We start from the raw sequence: 19,488 nt of genomic DNA, 5'->3' as shown, positions 1-19,488 counted from the left end.
ATACACGCATGTGCATGCATGCAGCCCATGCTGCTGTGAAGTCGGAGCTGTGCTGCCAGCATGAGGCCGACCTCAAACCCGGGTGTATCCCCCCTGGCACCCCCATGGGGTGAAGCCAGTAATGGGACGGACGCCTGGCTCTGTTTAACACACTTTTATCCATTTAGGAGGTCTGTTGTGCCTTTTCTTCTTAGCCCTTTTGTGACCGTAGCCAGTGGTGGCTCAGCTGGGTTATGGTGCCAGAATATAGGGGCATCCCCGCTGGGTAAGAGGTGCTGGCCGTGAGGGACTGGATTTTACCCTTCGTGTGAGCAGGTTTCCTTCTCCATGTCCAGGGCGGCTCCCCGGAGGAGGTGCAGAGTGGGCGCCAAGGTGTTATTTTGGCAGCCAGGGAGGCTCCATGCACCGCCAGCTTGCGGCATGGCCACAGTGGGGCTGTGCCAGGCAGGACAAGGGCTCCTGCCAGCATTGGGCTGCTCAGGGTGCCGTGGGACGGGGGTTGGCTGTCCAGCCCCACTGGCACACTGCAAAGCCTCCCTTCCCTCTGGGCAGCCCAGCAAGGGTAGGCACCTACAAGTAAGCAAAAACGAGGGCGAGGACAGCCACGGCCCCGACCAGCTTGAAGATGAGGGGCAGGGTGGTGGTCGAGGGATGCTCCTCCACACGCCGTGTCTGCAGGGGCTTGATGATGCGGTGCTGCTGGTTGAGGATCGCCTCCCTGGCACCCGGCCACATGCCCGGGCCCCGCAGGCGGTACTGGTATGGCGTGCAGGGCCCGAAGAGCACCTCCAGCGCCAGCTTGGGGTCGGTGAGGAAGAGGGTGAGCAGGTTGGGCTTGACCCCCACCTGGCAGGCGAGCTCGTCCATGTAGGGGATGTAATCCACCTGGATGGTGTGCCGCTGGCTCTTCACGTACCTGTGGGCAGGGAGGGCAGGTGGGTGCTGGCAGCAGAGCTGGCAGATGCCCTGTGCGCCTGCAAGGCGGTACTGGACAGACCGCTGTCAGGAAGGACCAGCAGGGAGGGCATAGCATGGCTGAGTGCATCCCTGCCATCCATTGGCACAGCAAATGTGCTGGGACGCAGCCTCGGGACAGGACAGGTGGCCATGAGCAGCTGTGCTCAGACCGGCCTTGTCCCTTTTTGCGCAGCGGTCTTACCTCTTTGCCATCGCTTCTCTTTTATGCTTGATGTCAGCCTCCATGTCATGCCGTGAGGGCAGCTTGTTCAACCCTAGGGAGGACGAGCCACAGCATGGGGGTGCTGCACCCCACTGGGGACAGTGGCTGGTGCAGTGCTTCCCTTGCCTGGCTGCTGCGCCCCTGTCAGCAGCACCGTGTGGGCACTCTGGCACCCGAGGCATGTCCCAGCCCCTCAGGATGGGAAGGACCAGGCAATGGGGCTCAGGGTACGGATATCCCTGCGCTGCTCAGGCAAAAGCCTGGCTCACCACGATGGCTGCAAGATGGCCATGCCATCGCCCGTGACTAGGGTGTGACCAGCTGGCTGCTGCCTCCCAAGCATGGCTGGGCACCGTCTGCCCTGGCTCCCGGGGTGCAGGCCCGGGCTGCAGCCACAGGGGAGGTTTCCTTCACTTACCCTTGAAGATGCGGGTGGCCCAGCGACACTGGAGCTCGGAGATGGGCATGATGGCGCCCAGGGGCTGGACGAGGCCAATGAAAGCCAGCGTTGGCTTCTCCAGGTCAGGGGGAAACATGAATTTGTAGAGGGGGATCTGGTTCTCCACCACCTTCACGTAGCCCTCGAGGAAGGGGAAAGAGAAGCTGTATCCTGTGGCAAAGACCACAGCATCAATCTCTTCCCTGGTGCTGTCATCAAAGATGGCAGACGTCTCCGTGAACTCCCGGATGTTTGGCTTCACCAGCACCTTGCCCGAAATGATGCGGTTGGGCAGGTCGTCATTGATGCTTGGGTGCTGGTCGAGGATCCTGGAAAGCACAAGGAGCCATCAGGGTGCTGTGGTAGGGTGTCTCTGCTCCATGCCCTGCTCTGGCCATTGCTCCTGCTCCGAGGATGCTCGTCCACAGGGATGCTCAGCCCCAGGGATGCTCCTCACCAATAGTGGTGGTCCCCCAGGGGTGCTCAGCAGCTGCTACTGCACTGGTGCCACCAAGGGTCCCCAGAAGGGGCTCCCTTTTGCCTTGTCTGGTCAGAGCAGAGCTATTAACTGGGTTTCCAGGCCTGGTGCCTCAGCCCCAGCCTGGGCCCAGGGAGCAAGGAAACGGCCAAGTGAGGCTGGACATGGCAGGGAGCCAGGGGGTCCCTCCTGGGCAGGGGGGGCTTTTGCTGGCACCTGTGCTTTGGCTTCAGGCCGTAGTGCGAGTGGTCGAACCTCGCGCTCATCTGCTTCTCTGCATAGTCGCTCGCCATGGAAAGGCCCAGCAGCATCTGCAGGAACACCTTCATGCGGGTGGTGAGGATGGTGTCGATGGGGTAGCCCTGATCTCCAACACGGTTGAGGATCCATGCACCCCGGCGGGTGCTAAGGAACACCTGGGTGAGGAAGAAAGCATCACCTCCTGAAGGCTGTGACAGTCCTAGGGGTCTGCCCCAGGGTGGGCATGTCCGCGCACGGGGATCACTCCTCTTCATGCTGCCTGGGTGCTGGGCAAAGACCCAGAGGGCAGTGGGAGCCAAGGGTGGGCAGCTGGCAGGGAGAGGTTGGGAAGAGCCGCAGGGGCAGCCCCAGCCCAGGGCTGGGGACTGGAAATCAGGGTATCCCTATGGGATCGAGTCTCGGCTGCCACTGCTGCCTGGCAGCTGGGACTGCCATGTGCTGGCAATGCCAAACGCGGCCGTTGCCGGGACGGAATGGCGGCCATGCCAGCACATTTGTGCTGGTGTCCTCATGCAGCCAGCAGTGTCCCACGGGGGGCTGCCCTGCCCACTGGGTCCCCACTCCTGCTCCTCACCTGCTTGGCCGTTTGGCTGATCTCCACGGCCAGGTCCAACCCTGAATTCCCAATCCCGATGACAACGACCCTCTTGCCCGTGAAATCCTGGGGATCCTTGTAGTCTCGGCTGTGGAGGTAGCGTCCCTTGAACTTCTCGATGCCTGTGGGTGGGGTCGAGGGATGCTTGGCTTCCTGGTGCTGGGCCGGAGGGTCACCTCCCCAAAACCAAAGTGGGGGCCCTCCCTGGCCCCACCAGACCCCTCCTGGGGAGCGTGGGAGCGCTGCCTGAGTCAAAGCAAGGCAGGGGAATGCTGAGGCTGGGAGGAAGAGCAGCAGGGAGAAGAGGGGTTCCCATGGTCGAGCTTTCTGGGGTGTCTCCTTGCCATGGGGCAGCCCACGGGGCGGTACCTGGGAAGGTGCTCAGCGGGAGGTGCGCCTCGGTGTGGTGCCCGGTGCACACCAGCACGGCGTCAAAGACGTCCACCTCCTGCTTCCCCTCGCTCTCCACAACCACCTCCCACTGGCCCATGGCGGCGAAGTCGGGGTGCTTGGTCACACGGCACACGTTGGTCTGGGTGCAGAGCGAATGGGCGTCAGGCACCCCGAGCTCCACGGCCCCGCTGCCACCGCGCCCCCGGATCCCCCAGCTCTCACCCTGAAACGGATGTGGCGGAGCAGGTCGAAGTGCTGGGCGTACATGCGGAAGTACTCCATGATCTTGGAGTTGTGCATGTAGTTGGGGAAGTCCTCAGGGACGGGGAAGTCACTGAAGCACATCATCTCCTTGGAGGTGTTGATGATGACGGAGCGGTAGATGCTGGCGCGTCCCTCTTCGGGGTGCTCCTGTTGGAGCAGGGCAGAGCTTGGTGCAGGGACGGGGCAGTGATGGGGAGGGATGGGTGGGGCTGATGTGGTGGCCCTTTACGTGGAGCCCCTGCCCTCAGCCTCCTCCCCAGGAGCGCGCTGTAGCTGGCTGTGTGGCACCCCGTTGGCCACCGCCGCTGATTCCCGGCTGCTGCGGTGCTGACCCCCAGCAGGTCATGTGGCTCGCAGTGATTACCTCAAACCTCCAGAGCCCTCCGATGTCCCTGGTCCTCTCGAAGCAGACGGGCTCTAGCCCCTCTTGCAAGCAGGCTTTGATGGCACACAGCCCGCTGCTGCCCCCTCCGATGATGGCCACCCTCTTTGCCATGCTGCCCTCCACCACTGGGCCTCTGCCTGGGGACAGAACCGGAGGGTGGGGCTGAGGGCAAGGGGGACAGCCGTGCAAATTTTTGGCCCTGTGCAGCAGGGGTCCCAAGCTGAGAGGCACCCCCCGCGAAAGTTTGTCTGGGGCTGTGAGGCAACTGCTATTCCCCACCTGGGCAGGGACCTGGCCAGCGCTGGGGTTTTGCACCACTGTGGTGTTGCCTTTGGATGCCCTGGGGAGAAATGCTACCGAGTGCCAGGGAGCCTTGAAATCTCCCTGCCCACGCAAAGTCCAGGTGATGGAGATGTGCCAGAGTGCCGTGCCCTGCCTCGGGTACCGATGGCTCCCTCCTAGGCGGGCAATGGCCCCTCTGCCTGCGCTTTACCCCCTTTCTTCCCTGGGGAGATGTCCGTCGTGCCGCCCCAGCACCCACTGCGTGCCAGCAGCCCGTGGGGAGGCCCTCAACCGACCTGTGGCCGTGGGAGTGGCAGCCGGGGAGGGCTGTGGCAGGCGAGGGGCTGCGTGAGGGTCTCTGCCGGCTTGCCCCGTGCCGTGACGCTGGATGGTGGCCTGGCTTTATGGCGTGTAGCAGCGGCGGCGAGCAGGGCGTCGCCCTCCGCCACTCCTCCCATGGTGCTGGGGAGAGGAAGCCAGGACCCAGCTGACTCCTGGCTGCCTGCTCGGCTTTTCCGGCAGCAGAAAACCTCTCGCAGCAGCCTTGGATGGTGGGGTAAAGAGCCATCCCGTGCTCCTCACCACGAAACCTCACGCAGAGACACGGTGGGGACACAGGGCTGCAGGAGAGACAGATGCAGCCGGTCCTGGTGGCACACGTGCCAGGTAAACAAACACTGCCCTGAATCCCAGTGGGATTATTGTGATTAGCCCAGCCCTGTCTATGCTGGTACCTGGGGACACACATGGCTTAGGCTGCTCTGGTGGCACCTGGGACTTCATCGCCCACGCCCCCTGTGCCTCTGGGCTGGGCACGTCGGCAAGACGTCCCCGTAGCCACAGCCTGCTTCTAGCCCATCAGGGAAATTTGCTCTCCTGTGTCCAGGGAGCTGAGCAAGGCACCTGGCTTTGGAGGGGCCAAGCTCTGCAGCTGAAATGGTTTGAACCTTATAAAACTCACAGTATGTTGGCAGTAAATGTAATAAAGCTCTTTCTATCCCTCACTGTTGATAAGGGTTGATCTCTGTCCAGGGCAGAGGCGCCGAACTGCCAACCCACGCTCAATGTCTGCCTGTTGAAAAGCATCGAAAGCATCTCTTACCAAGTAGGGGGATCGCCACGGGGACAACGAGAAGGCAGCACTGGCAGCACTACCTTCCCTGCTCCACTCCCAGCTGGCTTCTGGCTCTTTTGCAAGCTCTGCAGGGACTGCCCAAGGGCAACTGGTACAGGGGACTCCTCCCAGCTCTCAACCCCACTGCCGTGCTATGAAGCCTCTGTGCAGGTAGCCTTTGAATTTGCCCTTCTCCCTTGGTGGCTACAAGAGGCTGCACAGCCCTGGACTTTGCCCCCAGTGTGCTTGGGCTCATGGCCTGGCCAAAGCATGTCGTCAGGCACAGGGGACGGCAGGAGTGCACCAGGGTCAAGCCGTGACATTTTGGCCAAGACCAGCTTGTTGATGTCTGCGGGAAAGCCATGGTCCTCGCTGCCTGGCAAGCACCCAGGGCGGACACAGTGGTGGGCAGTGTGTGCAGACACGTCTGCTCAGTGCTTCCACAGGGGACAGAGGTGCCGTGGGGCTAGCGAAGCAGAAAGCACCAGTCTCCTCCTTCCTATCAGCGGGCTGGCACCCGTGCTTGGAGGCGCAGTGACAAGTGACAAGCAGAAGAGGAGCCCAAGGTCTCGCTGGCGGAGGCGGGGAGAAGCAGGGCAGAGATGAGATGGCAGCAGGGCAGCCCATGACCCAACGGGGCTGTGCACTGGTAATGGTGGGTGCCACCAAGCAGCTCACGGAGGGTCCTGCATGTGAGTCAGGAGCAACTTCTGGCATGCACATGCATGTGGGGACAATCCACAGATGCACAGAGTTGCTGCCATACTCCTCCCTGGTCTGAAGAGGAAGACTCCAATGGCTGTAAGAACTGCCTGGTCGAAAAGCACCCCGTACTTGGGAGCTTTTGTAGAGCTAAGAAGTTTTGGCACAGCTCAAGCAGCCCTGGTTGCCCCAAACCCTGACTACACTGGAGCGTGCCACCTGCCCGTGATCCTGCAGCCATCACAGAGTTTGTCTCTGCCTTGGGGCAGGAGGGCTGGCCAGAATGGCTCGGTGCTGCCATGCACATGCCGGACCAGCCCAGCCGGCTGCTGGGCATACACTGCAACCCAGGGGATTTTTTCTAATTTGGTCACTGTACGAGTCCCAGATTGGAGTGCATACCAAAGCTGGTAGCTTTATCGGCTCACAATGCCACTAGGTCATGGTTCAGCTCTGGGGGAACCTTGTCATGCCAAGCGCTTTCATTTCAGCCCCTGTATAGCTGATGCTGGGTGAGAGACAGAGCCAGGGTGCTTGTACCAGTGGACCTCAGGCTGTTCCTGCACACTTCACCCAGAGGAACAGCACTCTTCAACACTGCCTGGTTTTAATACGACTTAATGGGGTGGCTCTGTATGTTAGGGAGTGTTTTGATTGTATAGAACTTAACAATTGTGATGATAAGGTCGAGTGCTTATGGGTAAGGATGAGGGGGAAGGCCAACATGGCAGATATCCCGCTGGAGGTCTGTTACAGACCACCCAGCCAGGTTGAAGAGGTAGAAGAAACATTCTACAAGCAGCTGGCAGATGTATCACAATCAGTTGCCCTTGTTCTTGTGGGGGAACTTCAATTTGCTGCACGTCTGCTGGAAATACAACACAGCAGAGAGGAAACAGTCTAGGAGGTTTCTGGAGTGTGTGGAAGATAACTTCCTGATGCAGCTGGTAAGTGAGCCGACCAGGGGAGGCGCCTTGCTTGATCTATGGTTTAAACAGAGAAGGACTGGTGTGAGATGTGGTGGTTGGAGGCCGTCTTGGGCTCAGCGACCATGATATGATTGAGTTCTCAATTCTTGGTGAAGTAAGAAAAGGTGTCAGCATCCTGGCTTGTATCAGGAATAGTGTGGCCAGCAGGAGTAGGCAAGTGACCGTGCCCCAGTCTTCAGCACTGGTGAGGCCACACCTTGAATGCTGTGTTCAGTTTTGGGCCTCTCACTACAAGAAGGACGTTGAGGTGCTGGAGCGTGTCCAGAGAAGGGCAACGAAACTGGTGAAGGGTCTGGAGAACAACTCTTATGAGGAGCGGCTGAGGGAGCTGGGTTTGTTTAGCCTGGAGAAGAGGAGGCTGAGGGGAGACCTTATCACTCTCTACAGCTACCTGAAAGAGGTTGTAGTGAGGTGGGTGTTGGTCTCTTCTCCCACGTTATTAGAGATAGGATGAGAGGAAATGGCCTCAAGCTGCATCAGGGAAGGTTTAGATTGGGTATTAGGGAAAATTTCTTTACTGAAAGAGTGGTCAGGCATTGGAACAGGCTGCCCAGAGAGGTGGTGGCGTCACCATCCCTGGAGGTGTTGAAAAAACATGTAGACGTGGCACTTTGGGACATGGTTTAGGAGGCATGGTGGCGTTGGGTTGACGGTAGGACTTGATGATCTCAGAGGTCTTTTCCAACCTTAACGATTCTATGATTCTATAATCCGTGTCTTCCTGGGCCTGAGCGCACTAATAGGCCTTAATGGCCATGACGAACCTCACCTGCGCCCAGTCACCCCACCCACATGCTGGGGCACTATTTAAGCTCACTCCAGAGCTCTCACTCCCTGCCTGGCTGTGGTTCCTGTACTTTTCTGTCTCAGTCTCAGCCCTGGCTCATTACAGAGACTCCTCATGGTCCCTTCCTGCCAAGGACAAGCAGTCTGCTATGAAAAACAGCCTGCCTGGAGCACAGGGGGCCACAGCAGTTGTTGGCAGAGCCAAGGCCCCTTGCTGTGGGAGGTGCAGGTGAGGCTCAGCTCCCAGGGCTGCCCAGCAGGCTGGGTAGGGTGTGTTGCTAGCCATGGCTATGGGGAAGGGACTGACTCCGCAGCATGCTGTCAGCAGCATTGGTAATGTGCTGACAAACAGGAGTTGCTGGGAATGCGCAGTACCCGCTGGGAGACCGAAAGTCCTGTGGAGGGGGGAAGGAGCTGTAATCTCTGCCCAAGGACTTCAACAGCAGGCTGCTGCTGGGAGCTGCTTCCCCAGTTACCTGCTCTCTTAGAAATGGCATGGGTGGACCAAACCCTCAGTTGCACCATTCTTTCCCCATGGCACTAGTAGCCAGGTGCTTTTGTCTTTGTTGGCTGTGACCTGGCCTCGGTGCAATGCTCAATTCAAACGCAGTAGGGAAGAGGCGCGTTGCTTAAGAAGGCAGAGCTCTTTATAAACCTGAGGACAGACCCCAGTGAGTCCCCTCCAGGCAGGCATTCTGCAGCAGGCTGTGCAGGGCACGCTCATGACAGCAACACGATCAGTGTATTTACAGCATACAGATACATGGGCGATTGCAGAGGAATCTCTGCAAAGCCACAGCTACCACATACACCACAGGCTAATGCAACAGGTGCCCAGCAAGGGCATGCCATTTCACAGTATCAAGAGTGAGCTGCTGGATGAATGTGCTGAGCCTTCCCAGGGCTCTGCAGGGACTGGTTTTTCACAGGAGAACCATCAGCGCAGCTGCTTGGTCAGTGCACACCCTGCCTGACGGTATGTCAGGAGGGCAGGATGGCACCAAACATCTGAATGTGGGCCCGGGAGCCTGCAGAACTGCTAGCATTGAAGTCTTGGCTGGATAGACGGGGTCTAGGATGAGAGTTCAAGTCCCAGTATCCCCTCCCTGTGGGCGCCTAGAAAACTGGGTACCCGGCTCCTCCTTTGGGAGGGACCCAGCCATCAATGGCTCCAGAGCGCAAAGATGGCAGGCGCGTTGAGTGGGGACAGCCAGCAGTACTCCACCACGCTGTACAGCGCGTAGCCCAGCAGCAAACCGAAGAGCACGTCCGTCACGTTGTGCCTGCCCAGCATGACCCTTGAAATGCCAACAATGAGAGCCCAGAGCACCACGAGGACCCGCAGTGGGACGGCGAGCACCAGGTGGTGCAGAACAAAGCGGCACACCAGGGCGGCTCTGGTGGCGTGGCCTGACGGGAAGGAGTACTTGTCCACTGAGATGGTGACGAACATGTCCATCTTGTTGTGGGTGGGCCGCCGACGCTTAACGAGCCCTTTCACCACTGCCACCAGCACCAGATCCAGCAGCAATGCTAGGAGACAGTAACAGTGAGTGAGCAAGAAAGGAAGTTGGTTTTTTTTCCCTCTCCCCCCTGCCACGGGAGACAAGGCAAAAATGAAACCAGAGTCACTAGCTAAGAAAACAAGGCTGTAGCTACCACAGCCTGCTAAGAGAAGGCAGTGTTTCCCATGGCTATGATGGCCGGCTAGGGAGAGCGTGGCACTCATCCAGCGCTTGGCCTTCTCCAGCACGAGCACATCTTCAATCTCCACTCTTGCTGCACGCAGCCCTTGTGCAATGCCAGATCCTCTGCTGACGTTGCCAGCAACAGGCCTTGGCCGGGATGCCGCCAAGAGCTCTTCTTTCTGTGTAAAATCTGATCTCACTGTGACTTAGGGCTCAAACTGACCCTTAATCTGAAGACAACAGGAGGGTTAATATTCCCCACAACTCCATTCCTGACAGCCCGTACTGACTCAGCATTGTTCTTCCTACCCTTCTAGTTGGGGTTGAAACAGACCTGGGTGAATGATCAACCCCATTCAACAACAGCTCAAGGTGAGGGGCCCTGAGCTCACATGGCACTGCCAGGCCTACTATGGTCTGGCTTCTCTCTGCTGCTGCGGGGGATTAATGCTAGGAAGTTAACCATGCTTTTTTTCTTTTCCAACAGCTTAATAAAGGATGAGTTAAGTAATGCCAGCTAAAGAGCTAAAGGTTGTGGGGTAGAAGTCAGAGGTGAAGCACATGAGAGAATTCTTCAGCCAGTATTTGGCAAGAGCTGCTTCTCACTTAGGGCAGAGGGTGGTTTCTCCATCCCTCGTAGCTCAACTAGTGCAGCAGTCACAGCCAGGGCTACTTCTTCCAAAGAAGTCTTGTGCTGAGGGACTGATTTCTGCTTGTCCTAAGACTTGTTTCTGGGCACCAAATCTTTCAGTCATTTCAGTGCAGTCCCTCTGGTTAATCATTTAAGATCAAATATTTTTTTCCACATGTAAACCTAGTTCTGTTGCTTTGCTTTTTTTTTAATATTGTTTGGAAGATTCAACTTGGAAATCAGGAGAAACCCCTTCCCGATTTGGGTGCTGCAACCCTGGGACAGGGCCTCAGAGAGGCAGGTGGCTCTGGCCTGGAGTGCTGAGGACCAGACAAGGCCCCAGTGCTGGGACACTGCCTTAGAGCAGAGCTTAGGTCAGAGGCCTCCAGACCCTTCTCACAGCTCTGCTGTGAGACTGTAATTTAACCATGCGCTGTTAGGTGAAAAAGATGCACAAACCCATGTTTCCCACCAAATGATGATGGTGAGACACCAATTATTTGCAACTTAATAAAAGAACTAGGATCTAGAAAAGGTCTGTAGCTCTGGAGCTATTTTCTAAATGAGTTTCTAAATGAGCGAAAGTGAAACACCTAAGTATACTCGTATAGGTCAGGATGTTAGGTGGGGAATATTACACCTCACAAAATTAAAATGCATGCTTTAAACTAAGTTTCCTCATTGGCTGATATGGATCAATCTGAGCAGGTACAGCCTGCAGGGAGCCCAGGGGTGCACATATCTGTGTGCCAGAGCAGCTTTTCAGGGAACAGGCTGGTGTCTCAACATTAGGCAGCTGCAGATGGAACGTGCCGTTCCGATAAGGTGAAAAACTGAGAGTTCATCTCCCTGAAAAAGTTTTGCGCAACTGCAGCAGTTTAGCTATTGGGAGATTCACAGTGTGTGGTTGGAGCTGTGACAGAGGAGCCACATCCACACCACTGTGTCCTCCAGCTGCAGGGTTACTCACTCTGGCACCAGACACCCCAGACAAGCCTGTAGCAGTTACTCAAAACCAGTGGGCTCCTTCAGGGCTTTAGGAGGCTGAGGTTTACTCAGCTCTGCCCCATCCTTCAGGTTGCATCCTCCCACCTTGGTTCCAGCCAGCCCCCGCCCGCAGAGCCCTTTGGTGAGTCCCCAGCCTCACCGAAGAGCAGGTTGAGCAGCACTTCCCTGGCTGCCGAGTTGTCGCTCTGGCAGAGCCCGTAGCAAGTGCCCAGCAGCCAAGGGATGCCATGCCCTGAAACCTCGATGACCTTCATGAGGGGTCGTGCGCTGCCCCAGGCCGAGCCCTCTCCAGCGCACACGCCCAGGCGCTTGGAGGCCCAGAGGTCGATGGCGAGAAGGGAGCTGAGAGCGATGCCCAGAAAGGAGGGGTTCAGCTTCATGCAGTCCTCCTCGGGCAGCGGGGCCACCGCGGAGCCGCCCGACTCCCTGCGGCGTGACGGGCTCTCTGGGGCGCCGGGGCTGCGCTGGCTCACGAGGGAGAGGAACTCCAGGCGGCTGCTGTTGCTGCCGCCGGCGCGTCGTTCACGGCTGCTCCGGGGACTCGGCATGGCGGGAGGAGGCGGCAAGGCGGAGGCGGTGGCCGGTCACAGGCCGCCGGGCCTGCTCTGGCACCGGGACCCGGGCGAGCCGCTCAGGACCCCGCCTGTCACCCCCTGCCCGGTCCCGCTTCTCCCCCCCCTCACCGCAACCAGCTGCAGGCCCCGAGCCTGCCCCCGCGGCCTCCCCGCACCCACCTCCCGCCACCGGGGCCCAGCTCCCCCCTCCCGGTGTGTCCGTGGTCCCGCCCCCCACCTCAGGAGCCCCCCCGGCTGCTAGCCGCCCGCCCGCGCCCCTGCCCCTGCCCGGTACCGGTACAGCCCCGCTTCCTCTTCCGCCTCCCTCCGTGACGTGACCGGTTGCCATGGAGCCAGGACGCCCCCGGGCGGGGCTGCGGCGCCCCCTGGCGCCGCGGAGGTCCCGCCCCGCCCCGCCCCGCCCCACCCCGCCTCCCGTGCCCGACCCGGCCGGCGTACGGCAGCCGGCGAGGGCCGCAAGAGGCTCGGCGGCGGCGGCGCCTTCGCCCTGCCGGCGCCGGTGCGGGCACCGGTGCGCGGGCGGCAATGGGCGGCGGCGGCGGCAGCGGCGGGGGGCGGGCGGCGGCGGGGGGACGGGCCGCCCCCCCGGCCCCGCGGCTCGGCGGCGGCGGCGGCGGGTGACAACGCGGCGGCGGCAATGGGGTGCCTGCAGAGCGTGGCCTGCAAGGCGCGGGTGCGTCGGGAGCAGATCGTGGTGTCGGACGTGTCGGCCACCATCGAGCCGGCGGCTACCGCCATCGAGGAGAGCTCGCCGGTGGTGCTGCGGTACCGCACGCCCTACTTCCGCGCCTCGGCCCGCGTCCTCATGCCGCCCATCGCCCGGCGGCACACCTGGGTGGTGGGCTGGATCCAGGCCTGCAACCACATGGAGTTCTACAACACCTACAGCGACCTCGGCGTGTGAGCGCACCGGCACCGGCACCCCCGCACCGGGCTGGGGTGGGGGGCGGGGCCCCGCACCGGGCGCAGCCACCCGGTTGCACCGGGGCGGGAGTGGGCACGGGGGAAGGGAGGCTCTGCGGTGGGCAGCGGGTTGGGTACGGCACCGGGCACCGGCTGCGGGCGTCCGCCCAGACGGCCGCCTCCCGGGCGCTGCACCCCCAAGCACCAGGTGTTGCACCCTCAGCCCATGCCTGCACCCACAGCACTGCAGAAGCATCGCTTTCACCCCAGCGCCTGCTCCCAGCACTGTCCCGGCCGCCTTCAGACCTGACCCCAGCCCGAGCAGCACCCACGCTCGTCCTGCAGCCGGCTCCCGCACCGGCCGGGCAGCCTGAAGCTCGCTCGTTCAAGGGGTTTGTGGCTGCTGTCCCCCATCAAGTAGCGTTTCTTCAGGGGCGATGTTGTGTGCACAGGCAGTGCTGGGGGATTTGCCCTCTTGCCTCGCTCTGGGGAGCTGTGGGCCCTCGTGCTGCCTGCCCACCTCCTTGTATCATGGCAGAATCATTTGCACGTGGCACTGGAGCGCTTGGGGACGTTGGAGTGAGCAGAGGTCGTCTCCTCTCAGGGTGACGGCAGCTGGGTGTCCCCAGCTGCTTGCAGGCAGCTCCAGACCCCAGATGCATTTGAAGCCAGAGCTTGGACTGAGCAGGAGGTTTCGCCAAAGCTCACCGTTTGTAATTGCCACATGGCGATCGTCTCCCTCGCCGTAGCCGTGCGGTGTTGCTAACATGGTCAGCAGCCAAGATTCAGGCTGGAATTTTCCCCCCCCAGCCATATTGCAGGGATTTCATCACACCAGCGACAGGCATAATTGTGGTGTTTAATTATTGTATGTGTCTCTGTGCAGGCGTATGTATTTAGAGGCATAAAAATCAGAGTTTTATCGCAGGAGGGGGCTGCTGACAGGCTTGGCCAGTGCCATGGTCGCAGTGCTGCAGCTGGCAGATGGGGAAGGCTGTTCTCCTCTGGCGCAGGAGCTGATTAAGGAGAGAGCAGCCCCAGAGACTCAGCAATGAATTTTGGCCCAGTTGGTTTGATTGCAGGTTAATGAAAATAGCGTTTTTCTGGCAGAACAAAGGCTTCAGCTAGCCGTGACTGGCTTGGTGAAGGAACTGAAGCCAAATTTGTTCTTGAAGGAGGTCCTTGAGAGCTTGCTGCAGACGGGGGGAGGGTCCCTAAGCTGCTTGCCTCCTCATCCCTCCCTCACTGTCCCTCGCTGCGTGCTGTCACTGCTGTTTCCCCTCTAACCTGGCCTTTCTCTTCCCATTTGCTAGATCAAGCTGGGAGCTGCCCGACCTACGAGAAGGAAGAGTAAAAGCCATCAGCGATTCGGATGGCGTGAGCTATCCATGGTACGGAAACACCACAGAAACTGTGACCCTGGTCGGGCCCACTAACAAGATCTCCAGGTTCTCGGTGAGCATGAATGACAATTTCTACCCCAGCGTGACGTGGGCTGTCCCTGTGAGCAACAGTAATGTGCCACTGCTTACCAGGATTAAAAGGGACCAGAGCTTTACCACATGGCTGGTGGCCATGAACACCACCACCAAGGAAAAGATCATCTTGCAGACTATAAAGTGGAGGATGCGAGTGGACATTGAGGTCGATCCCATGCAGCTGCTGGGGCAGCGGGCACGGCTGGTGGGAAGGACTCAGCAAGAGCAGCCCCGGATCCTCAGCAGGATGGAGCCCATCCCACCAAACGCACTAGTGAAACCCAACGCCAACGATGCCCAAGTCCTCATGTGGAGACCCAAGCGAGGCCAGCCTATAGTTGTGATACCTCCCAAGTAGAGTGGCGCCGGGGCACGTGTGTGAGGACCTGGGTGCTGTCAGCCTGCTGCAGATGAACGGGGTTTCTGAGCCAAAGCAGACCTCTTTGGTTCTCCTGCCTTTGTAGCTGTGGTTGGAAATGTGGCTCCTCCTTAGTCAGAAAGAGCCTGGCCGGCACGGGGCACAGAAGAAGGATCACTGAGCTGGAGGATTTCCCAGGAAGAGGAATTGAGTACTTCTAGGGACTTGCAGCTGGTAAAGAGGCTGTCTGACCTAAACGACTCGTCTTTCCTTGCAGGGCAATGCAAGGAGCATGAGTGCGATTGAACCGTGCCTGTGGCAAATGCTGCTTTCCACCCAACTGGAGGTAGAAGCGGAGACCGTGCCTGCTGGACGCGGAGGGCTCCTGCGGTGACCTTTCCCACTGGGGTGTGGCTGTCCCCGTGGTGTCTATACCTATGCATTTTGGATCGATAATCGTCCCCTCGCCCTGCCCACTGGGACTGGGCGGGAGGGCCTGGGAGCAGAGCGGGAGCCTGGTGCTGGCCATTGCCGCTGCCCAGGAGGGGTTTTACGCAGCTGATGGGAAGTGGGATGGTTTGCATGTGTCTGGGTGTGTTTGGAGTAGTTGTGAGTGTAGGAGATGCCATAGCTCTTTTCCGTCTTGGAGTGAGATCTAAGGGCAGGTTAGATGTCCTTTTGTTTTAAGGTGCACTAAATCTTTGCAGCTCCTCAACCTTCCCCCCACCCCAAATCCCACCAGCCCTTCTCTTAAGGAAGCAAACCTGATTCTCAGCTGAGCGAGAAATCAGGAGCCAGTTCACCCAACACACGGTGACCAGGCGCTTGCTGACCATGGGGTACCCAAACCAGCTTGGAGGTGCCCTGGGGCTCGCATGCTTCCACTGCGGATCCAAGTCCCTTGCAAGAAGTTGGGTGCTTGCTCTTTTTCCACACAAATGCTGGCTTACATGGAGACTCCCTTCCTCCCCAGCCCCCAGGGAGCAGGGTAGATACCGACGGGGGTGCTGGCACTGGTGGGGAGGGGTCAACACGCCTTGTGGTAACTCCGCAGGCTCTGCAGGGGTTGGGGTCTCCTTTCCATGGGTCAGAGGCAGGGATGTGAGCAGAGGCTGTGCGGGGCAGGCCTGAGTTTGCCTGGGAAGGAGGCAGCAAGTGCGCTGCCTGGGCGCTGCCCCGTGCTGCTGCAGGTGCTTGCAGCATAATGGGTTTTATTTGCCTTTCTCCTCGCCCCTCACTGCCTGGATGGCTGGCATCATCTGGTCTGTGGGGCAGTGTTGGTGCCATGGGATGTAACCTGCCATTTCCTGCACTTTGCCCTTGGGATGCCGCAGAGGTGAATGCTGTGGCTGTGCAACCAATGCCGCAGGTGCCCTGTCACTCGTGGGCAGATGGTTATGGCTTTTGCTGCTTTCTCCACTTCATTTGCCACCCTGGCGTGAGCCCTGTGGCTCCTCTGTCTCACACCCCTGCCTTTGCACCATGGGAGGTTTGTGCTGCCCCAGGGTTGTGGGTAATTCCTGCTGGGTCTCACCTTCTGTCCCACTGCCAGGAGAACTCAGGAGGAGTTGCCGTGTTCGGCACCTCTGTGCAAAGGCTTTCCTGCAGTATTAGCAGTGCTGCCCTCAGCCTTGCTGTTGGGATGTTCCAGCCCAGCGCTGCTTTGCTCCCCGCGGTATGCCAGCACGTCCCTGTGGCATTGCTCCTCAGCACGGCCAAGCTTCAGCCATGGCTTGTGCTTTTCCAGGGCAGGATATGCACCCTGGTACCCACTGGCAAAGGGGCTCCCCAGGCATCTTAGACCAAAAATCCCTGTGAAATCCCTGTGCTACTTATTATTCTCAGTAGTGTTTGCCGCTGATTCAATTCTTCATTTATTTTTCTTTTGGGAGTGTTGCATTTTGACGCCTCAACGCACACTTCCCCTTACCAGGGCTGGCGGTCCTGCTCCTCCCGCTTGGCCTCGCAAGCAGGCTGGGAACCTGCTGCTTTTGGTGCCTACATCTGGGTTACAGCGGGGGCTACAGCCTTGTGGTGGGCGAGGTTTGGAGGGAGAGGGGGCTCTGGGCTTTGGTTTGCTGTGTTTTCTGGAGCAAAGCTTCTTCTGGGAGCTTGCCGGCACGAGACGATGTCCTGCTCTTGTGAGAGTCTGCCCGTGGTTTTGTCCTGGTACGGGACCGACAGCAGCTTTTTCCATTGCTGATGTTTCATTTTTTCAAAAAGCATATGGAAGGGGGTTAGAAACTTTAAATACAGTTTTCCTTAAGATTTGGGGGAGGAGGAGGAGGGGTAAGTACATTTTGGTTTGAAATAAGGCAGATGTGTGGTTTTGACCCAGTGGGACAGAAGTGTCTCTGGCAGCACTGGAGCTAAAAAGCCAGGGGAAGAGGTTCCCTGACAAATGGGCAGCCCCGAGGGGGGCTTCTGGCTGGGAGAGGATGCTGTGTCCAGAGAGGCTGCACGAGCCAGCTCCCCAAGACCTGCAGGGAAGGGCTGGGGCTGCTCTTGGGGGCTGCGCGCCAGCTGTTAGCCTGGGGAGCTGCTGTGGCACCACTGTGGTGCCAGCCAACTGGGAGGGGGGGAGCTGGTGCAGGGATGCTGTTGCATTCATTGCTGTCTTTTGGGGTGTGCTGGCTGGCTGGAGCCGTGGCACATTGCTGCGTTGGCATGACACCAAGACAGCAGCAGATGCTCTTTCTGTCCATGTGTGTCTGCAACATCCCCAGGGAGGTGCTCCATGCTGCCTGGTGCTGGTGTTGGACTTGGTGCCTGGCTGCAGCTGTGTGCCTGCACTCCCAGGGCTTCCCCAGCCTGCAGGCAGGCTCTGGCTGAGCCCCGGGGCCATGGCTGTGTTCCCCTCTCCAGGCTCCTGTGCCCACTTCTCTTGTGATGGCTGGACTTAACTTGGTTTGATGCATGGGTTTTCTTCGTGGGCATTTCCACATTTAAAAAAAAACCCCAAAGTTTGTAAAAGTTGTTTGCAAAAAAAAATTGCAAACAATGGTTGCAAAAATTTGCAGGCATTTTGCATGTTCACAAAAGGTGTGTGTTCACACTCGGATGGAGGCGCTGGGTGAGCATCTCCCTGAGGTCAGTAGCACTGACCAGTGGAGCCTGGCGGTGGGTAGGAGCTCCTCCGTGTGCGACTCTGGGTTCAGTTCACATCCCCATAGCCTGCAGCCGTACTGATGGGTGCCCCCAGCAGGAGCCCTTCCCCACACTCCTCCTTTGTACCAGCACCCCATTATCTCAGTGAGGGGCAGGCCATGGAAACACTTGCTCCTTTCTTGCCCTGAGCCTCAGGATGCTGCTTCCCCTCTGTCCCCGTCTGCGGGTCACTTATTTATTATTTATTTATTTATTTATTTAAGGTTTAAGTTATTTATTTATTTATTGGTATTTATTGATGGCTGGAAGTCGGGGGGTCATTTCTGCTGCATGGCAGGGGCAGCTGGGGGTCCCCCCCGCCACCCAGCCACCTGCATTTTGGGGTGCTGCTGCATATTTGGGAGCACCACTGGGGAGGGATGCTTGCGGGCCCCCGCACTCCCGTCCCCTTTTGGGGGAGAAAGGAAGGGGAATCATGTTGGTGCCTGCAGGGAAGACACCTGGTGCCTGTCCCCTTTCTGCAGAAGCATGAAGCCCCCATGCCCCCTCCCCATGCTCCCTCCCATGCCCATCTGTACTTAGTGACCCAGCCTCCTGGCATTTCTCCGTTTGGCTCCAACTGTATTTGCTGTTGCCAGTTTCCAGAGATGGTGAGAAAAGCCAGGACATGTCGGTGTTGCTATGGAGAAAAGACCAAACCAGGTATTCTGCTGCCGTGTGGGGAAGATCAGAAGAGGAGGAAAGCTGGTTTTGCAGAGTGCCTTAAACACAAATGACTTATTTACCGAGTAGGGGGCTTGGACTTCTGTCTCTGGATGTTATTACCAACTCAAACAAATGTTGCATTTCACTTCTCTGGGATTAAAAGAAAACCACTCGAGCTGTACTGGAACCAAACCCTGTGTTTGCTTGAGTCCATCTGGCTGGCTTGTGCCTCTGGGCCATGGCGGTGCAGGGGAGCAGGCAGGAATCCGTGGGCTCTCAGCTGTCAGCCCCTGCCTGGCTCAGCAGTGGGACCTGTGGCTGCCGCCGCTGGCTTTAAGCCCCTGGGTCTGGTGATCGGACTTGCTCCTCCTTGTCCTGACTTGCAGGTGCCTTCCAGAGAAGTTACAGTAACCCTGCAGTGCACCTTCCCTGGGGAGGCCTGGAGCAGCCTGTTGGCACAAAGCTCGCCACGGGGCTGTGTCCTTGGGCTGCCTCACACTTTCCAGGCAGACAACCTTTTTTCCTTTAGGAAACCAGATCAAGGCAAGGGCTGTGTGCCGAGGGACAAGCAAGAAACCCAGGAGCTCTTGCAGCCCGGCTGTAGGGAAGCAGGGAAGATGCCAAGCTTGATAAGGCTGAAAAAAAAAACTACAAAGAAAAGGGATGTTTCCCTTTTGAAATTACATATCCCTCTCTTGCTTCCTGCAGAGTGAAAGAGAGGGAACAAGGGTCAACACAGACAGCAGGTGATTTTGTTTTCTAGTAAAAATAATACGTGGGTATAAAGCAGAATTTCATAATGAAGTTTCATTTAGAAGTAATTTGGGGAAAAAATAAAAATATTCACTTTATAGTTCCTGACAGCAATTAAATACTAATATAAACCCTTTTTTTTTTTTTTTTTGATAATGAAAGACAGAGTTCTCTGAAATGCAGCCATGTTTGGGGAAGGATATCCTCAGTGGGATGGCCTGGCCTGCACATCAGGGTGAAGGAGGACAGCAATGGGTGCTGGGAGAAACCAGTGGCTCTAGATGTTGTCCAAGGACTGATGGGCTGCGTCCCAGGTGGGTGCATGTGCTGCCTCTGAATTAGGGCCTGTGGGATGCTGGAGGGTAGCTCATTGCATCCAGTGTATTCCTTACCATGGCCATCAACTCCACTAG

General features: G+C 58.3%; 3 protein-coding genes and 1 long non-coding RNA gene across 9 annotated transcripts; 2 read left to right on the top strand and 2 right to left on the bottom strand.

Annotated features, from left to right (window-relative positions):
* Window positions 1-139: 139 nt before the first annotated feature.
* LOC142058965 (flavin-containing monooxygenase 5-like) lies at window positions 140-5,603 on the bottom strand. Of its 5 annotated transcripts, none has more exons than XM_075097104.1 (10): window positions 5,380-5,526; window positions 4,275-4,335; window positions 3,975-4,132; window positions 3,569-3,757; window positions 3,323-3,485; window positions 2,933-3,075; window positions 2,314-2,513; window positions 1,599-1,948; window positions 1,160-1,232; window positions 140-916 (listed from the first exon to the last, which is right to left on the bottom strand). In XM_075097104.1, the coding sequence occupies exons 3-10, from the start codon at window positions 4,104-4,106 to the stop codon at window positions 571-573; spliced, it is 1,596 nt and encodes a 531-aa protein (XP_074953205.1). In that variant the 5' UTR covers window positions 4,107-4,132; window positions 4,275-4,335; window positions 5,380-5,526; the 3' UTR covers window positions 140-570. The 5 variants fall into 5 exon arrangements, with proteins under 5 accessions (XP_074953205.1, XP_074953206.1, XP_074953201.1 ...); XM_075097105.1 differs by lacking the exon at window positions 4,275-4,335 and adding an exon at window positions 5,283-5,349 and having other exon boundaries at window positions 5,433-5,516; XM_075097100.1 differs by lacking the exon at window positions 4,275-4,335 and having other exon boundaries at window positions 5,380-5,603.
* On the top strand, window positions 4,680-10,072 carry LOC142058971 (uncharacterized). The gene is made up of 2 exons (XR_012661163.1): window positions 4,680-4,943; window positions 5,293-10,072. It is a non-coding gene; the product is annotated as an uncharacterized LOC142058971 (long non-coding RNA).
* On the bottom strand, window positions 8,577-12,159 carry PLPP6 (phospholipid phosphatase 6). Its single transcript, XM_075097108.1, has 3 exons — window positions 12,045-12,159; window positions 11,335-11,800; window positions 8,577-9,401 (listed from the first exon to the last, which is right to left on the bottom strand). The coding sequence occupies exons 2-3, from the start codon at window positions 11,741-11,743 to the stop codon at window positions 9,031-9,033; spliced, it is 780 nt and encodes a 259-aa protein (XP_074953209.1). The 5' UTR covers window positions 11,744-11,800; window positions 12,045-12,159; the 3' UTR covers window positions 8,577-9,030.
* A 24-nt stretch (window positions 12,160-12,183) lies between these two features.
* On the top strand, window positions 12,184-14,888 carry FAM78B (family with sequence similarity 78 member B). 2 transcript variants are annotated; one of them, XM_075097111.1, is made up of 2 exons: window positions 12,184-12,670; window positions 13,987-14,888. In XM_075097111.1, exons 1-2 carry the CDS (start codon window positions 12,408-12,410, stop codon window positions 14,507-14,509), a joined length of 786 nt encoding a protein of 261 aa, XP_074953212.1. In that variant the 5' UTR covers window positions 12,184-12,407; the 3' UTR covers window positions 14,510-14,888. The 2 variants fall into 2 exon arrangements, with proteins under 2 accessions (XP_074953212.1, XP_074953213.1); XM_075097112.1 differs by lacking the exon at window positions 12,184-12,670 and adding an exon at window positions 12,757-13,364.
* Window positions 14,889-19,488: the final 4,600 nt, after the last annotated feature.

The sequence above is a fragment of the Phalacrocorax aristotelis genome, chromosome 6 (genome assembly GCF_949628215.1).
Source record: "Phalacrocorax aristotelis chromosome 6, bGulAri2.1, whole genome shotgun sequence".
In the NCBI taxonomy this organism is placed as follows: Eukaryota; Metazoa; Chordata; class Aves; order Suliformes; family Phalacrocoracidae; genus Phalacrocorax; species Phalacrocorax aristotelis.
The sequence above is the reverse complement of the archived record's forward strand: the minus strand, read 5'-3'. Positions and strand labels throughout refer to the sequence as shown.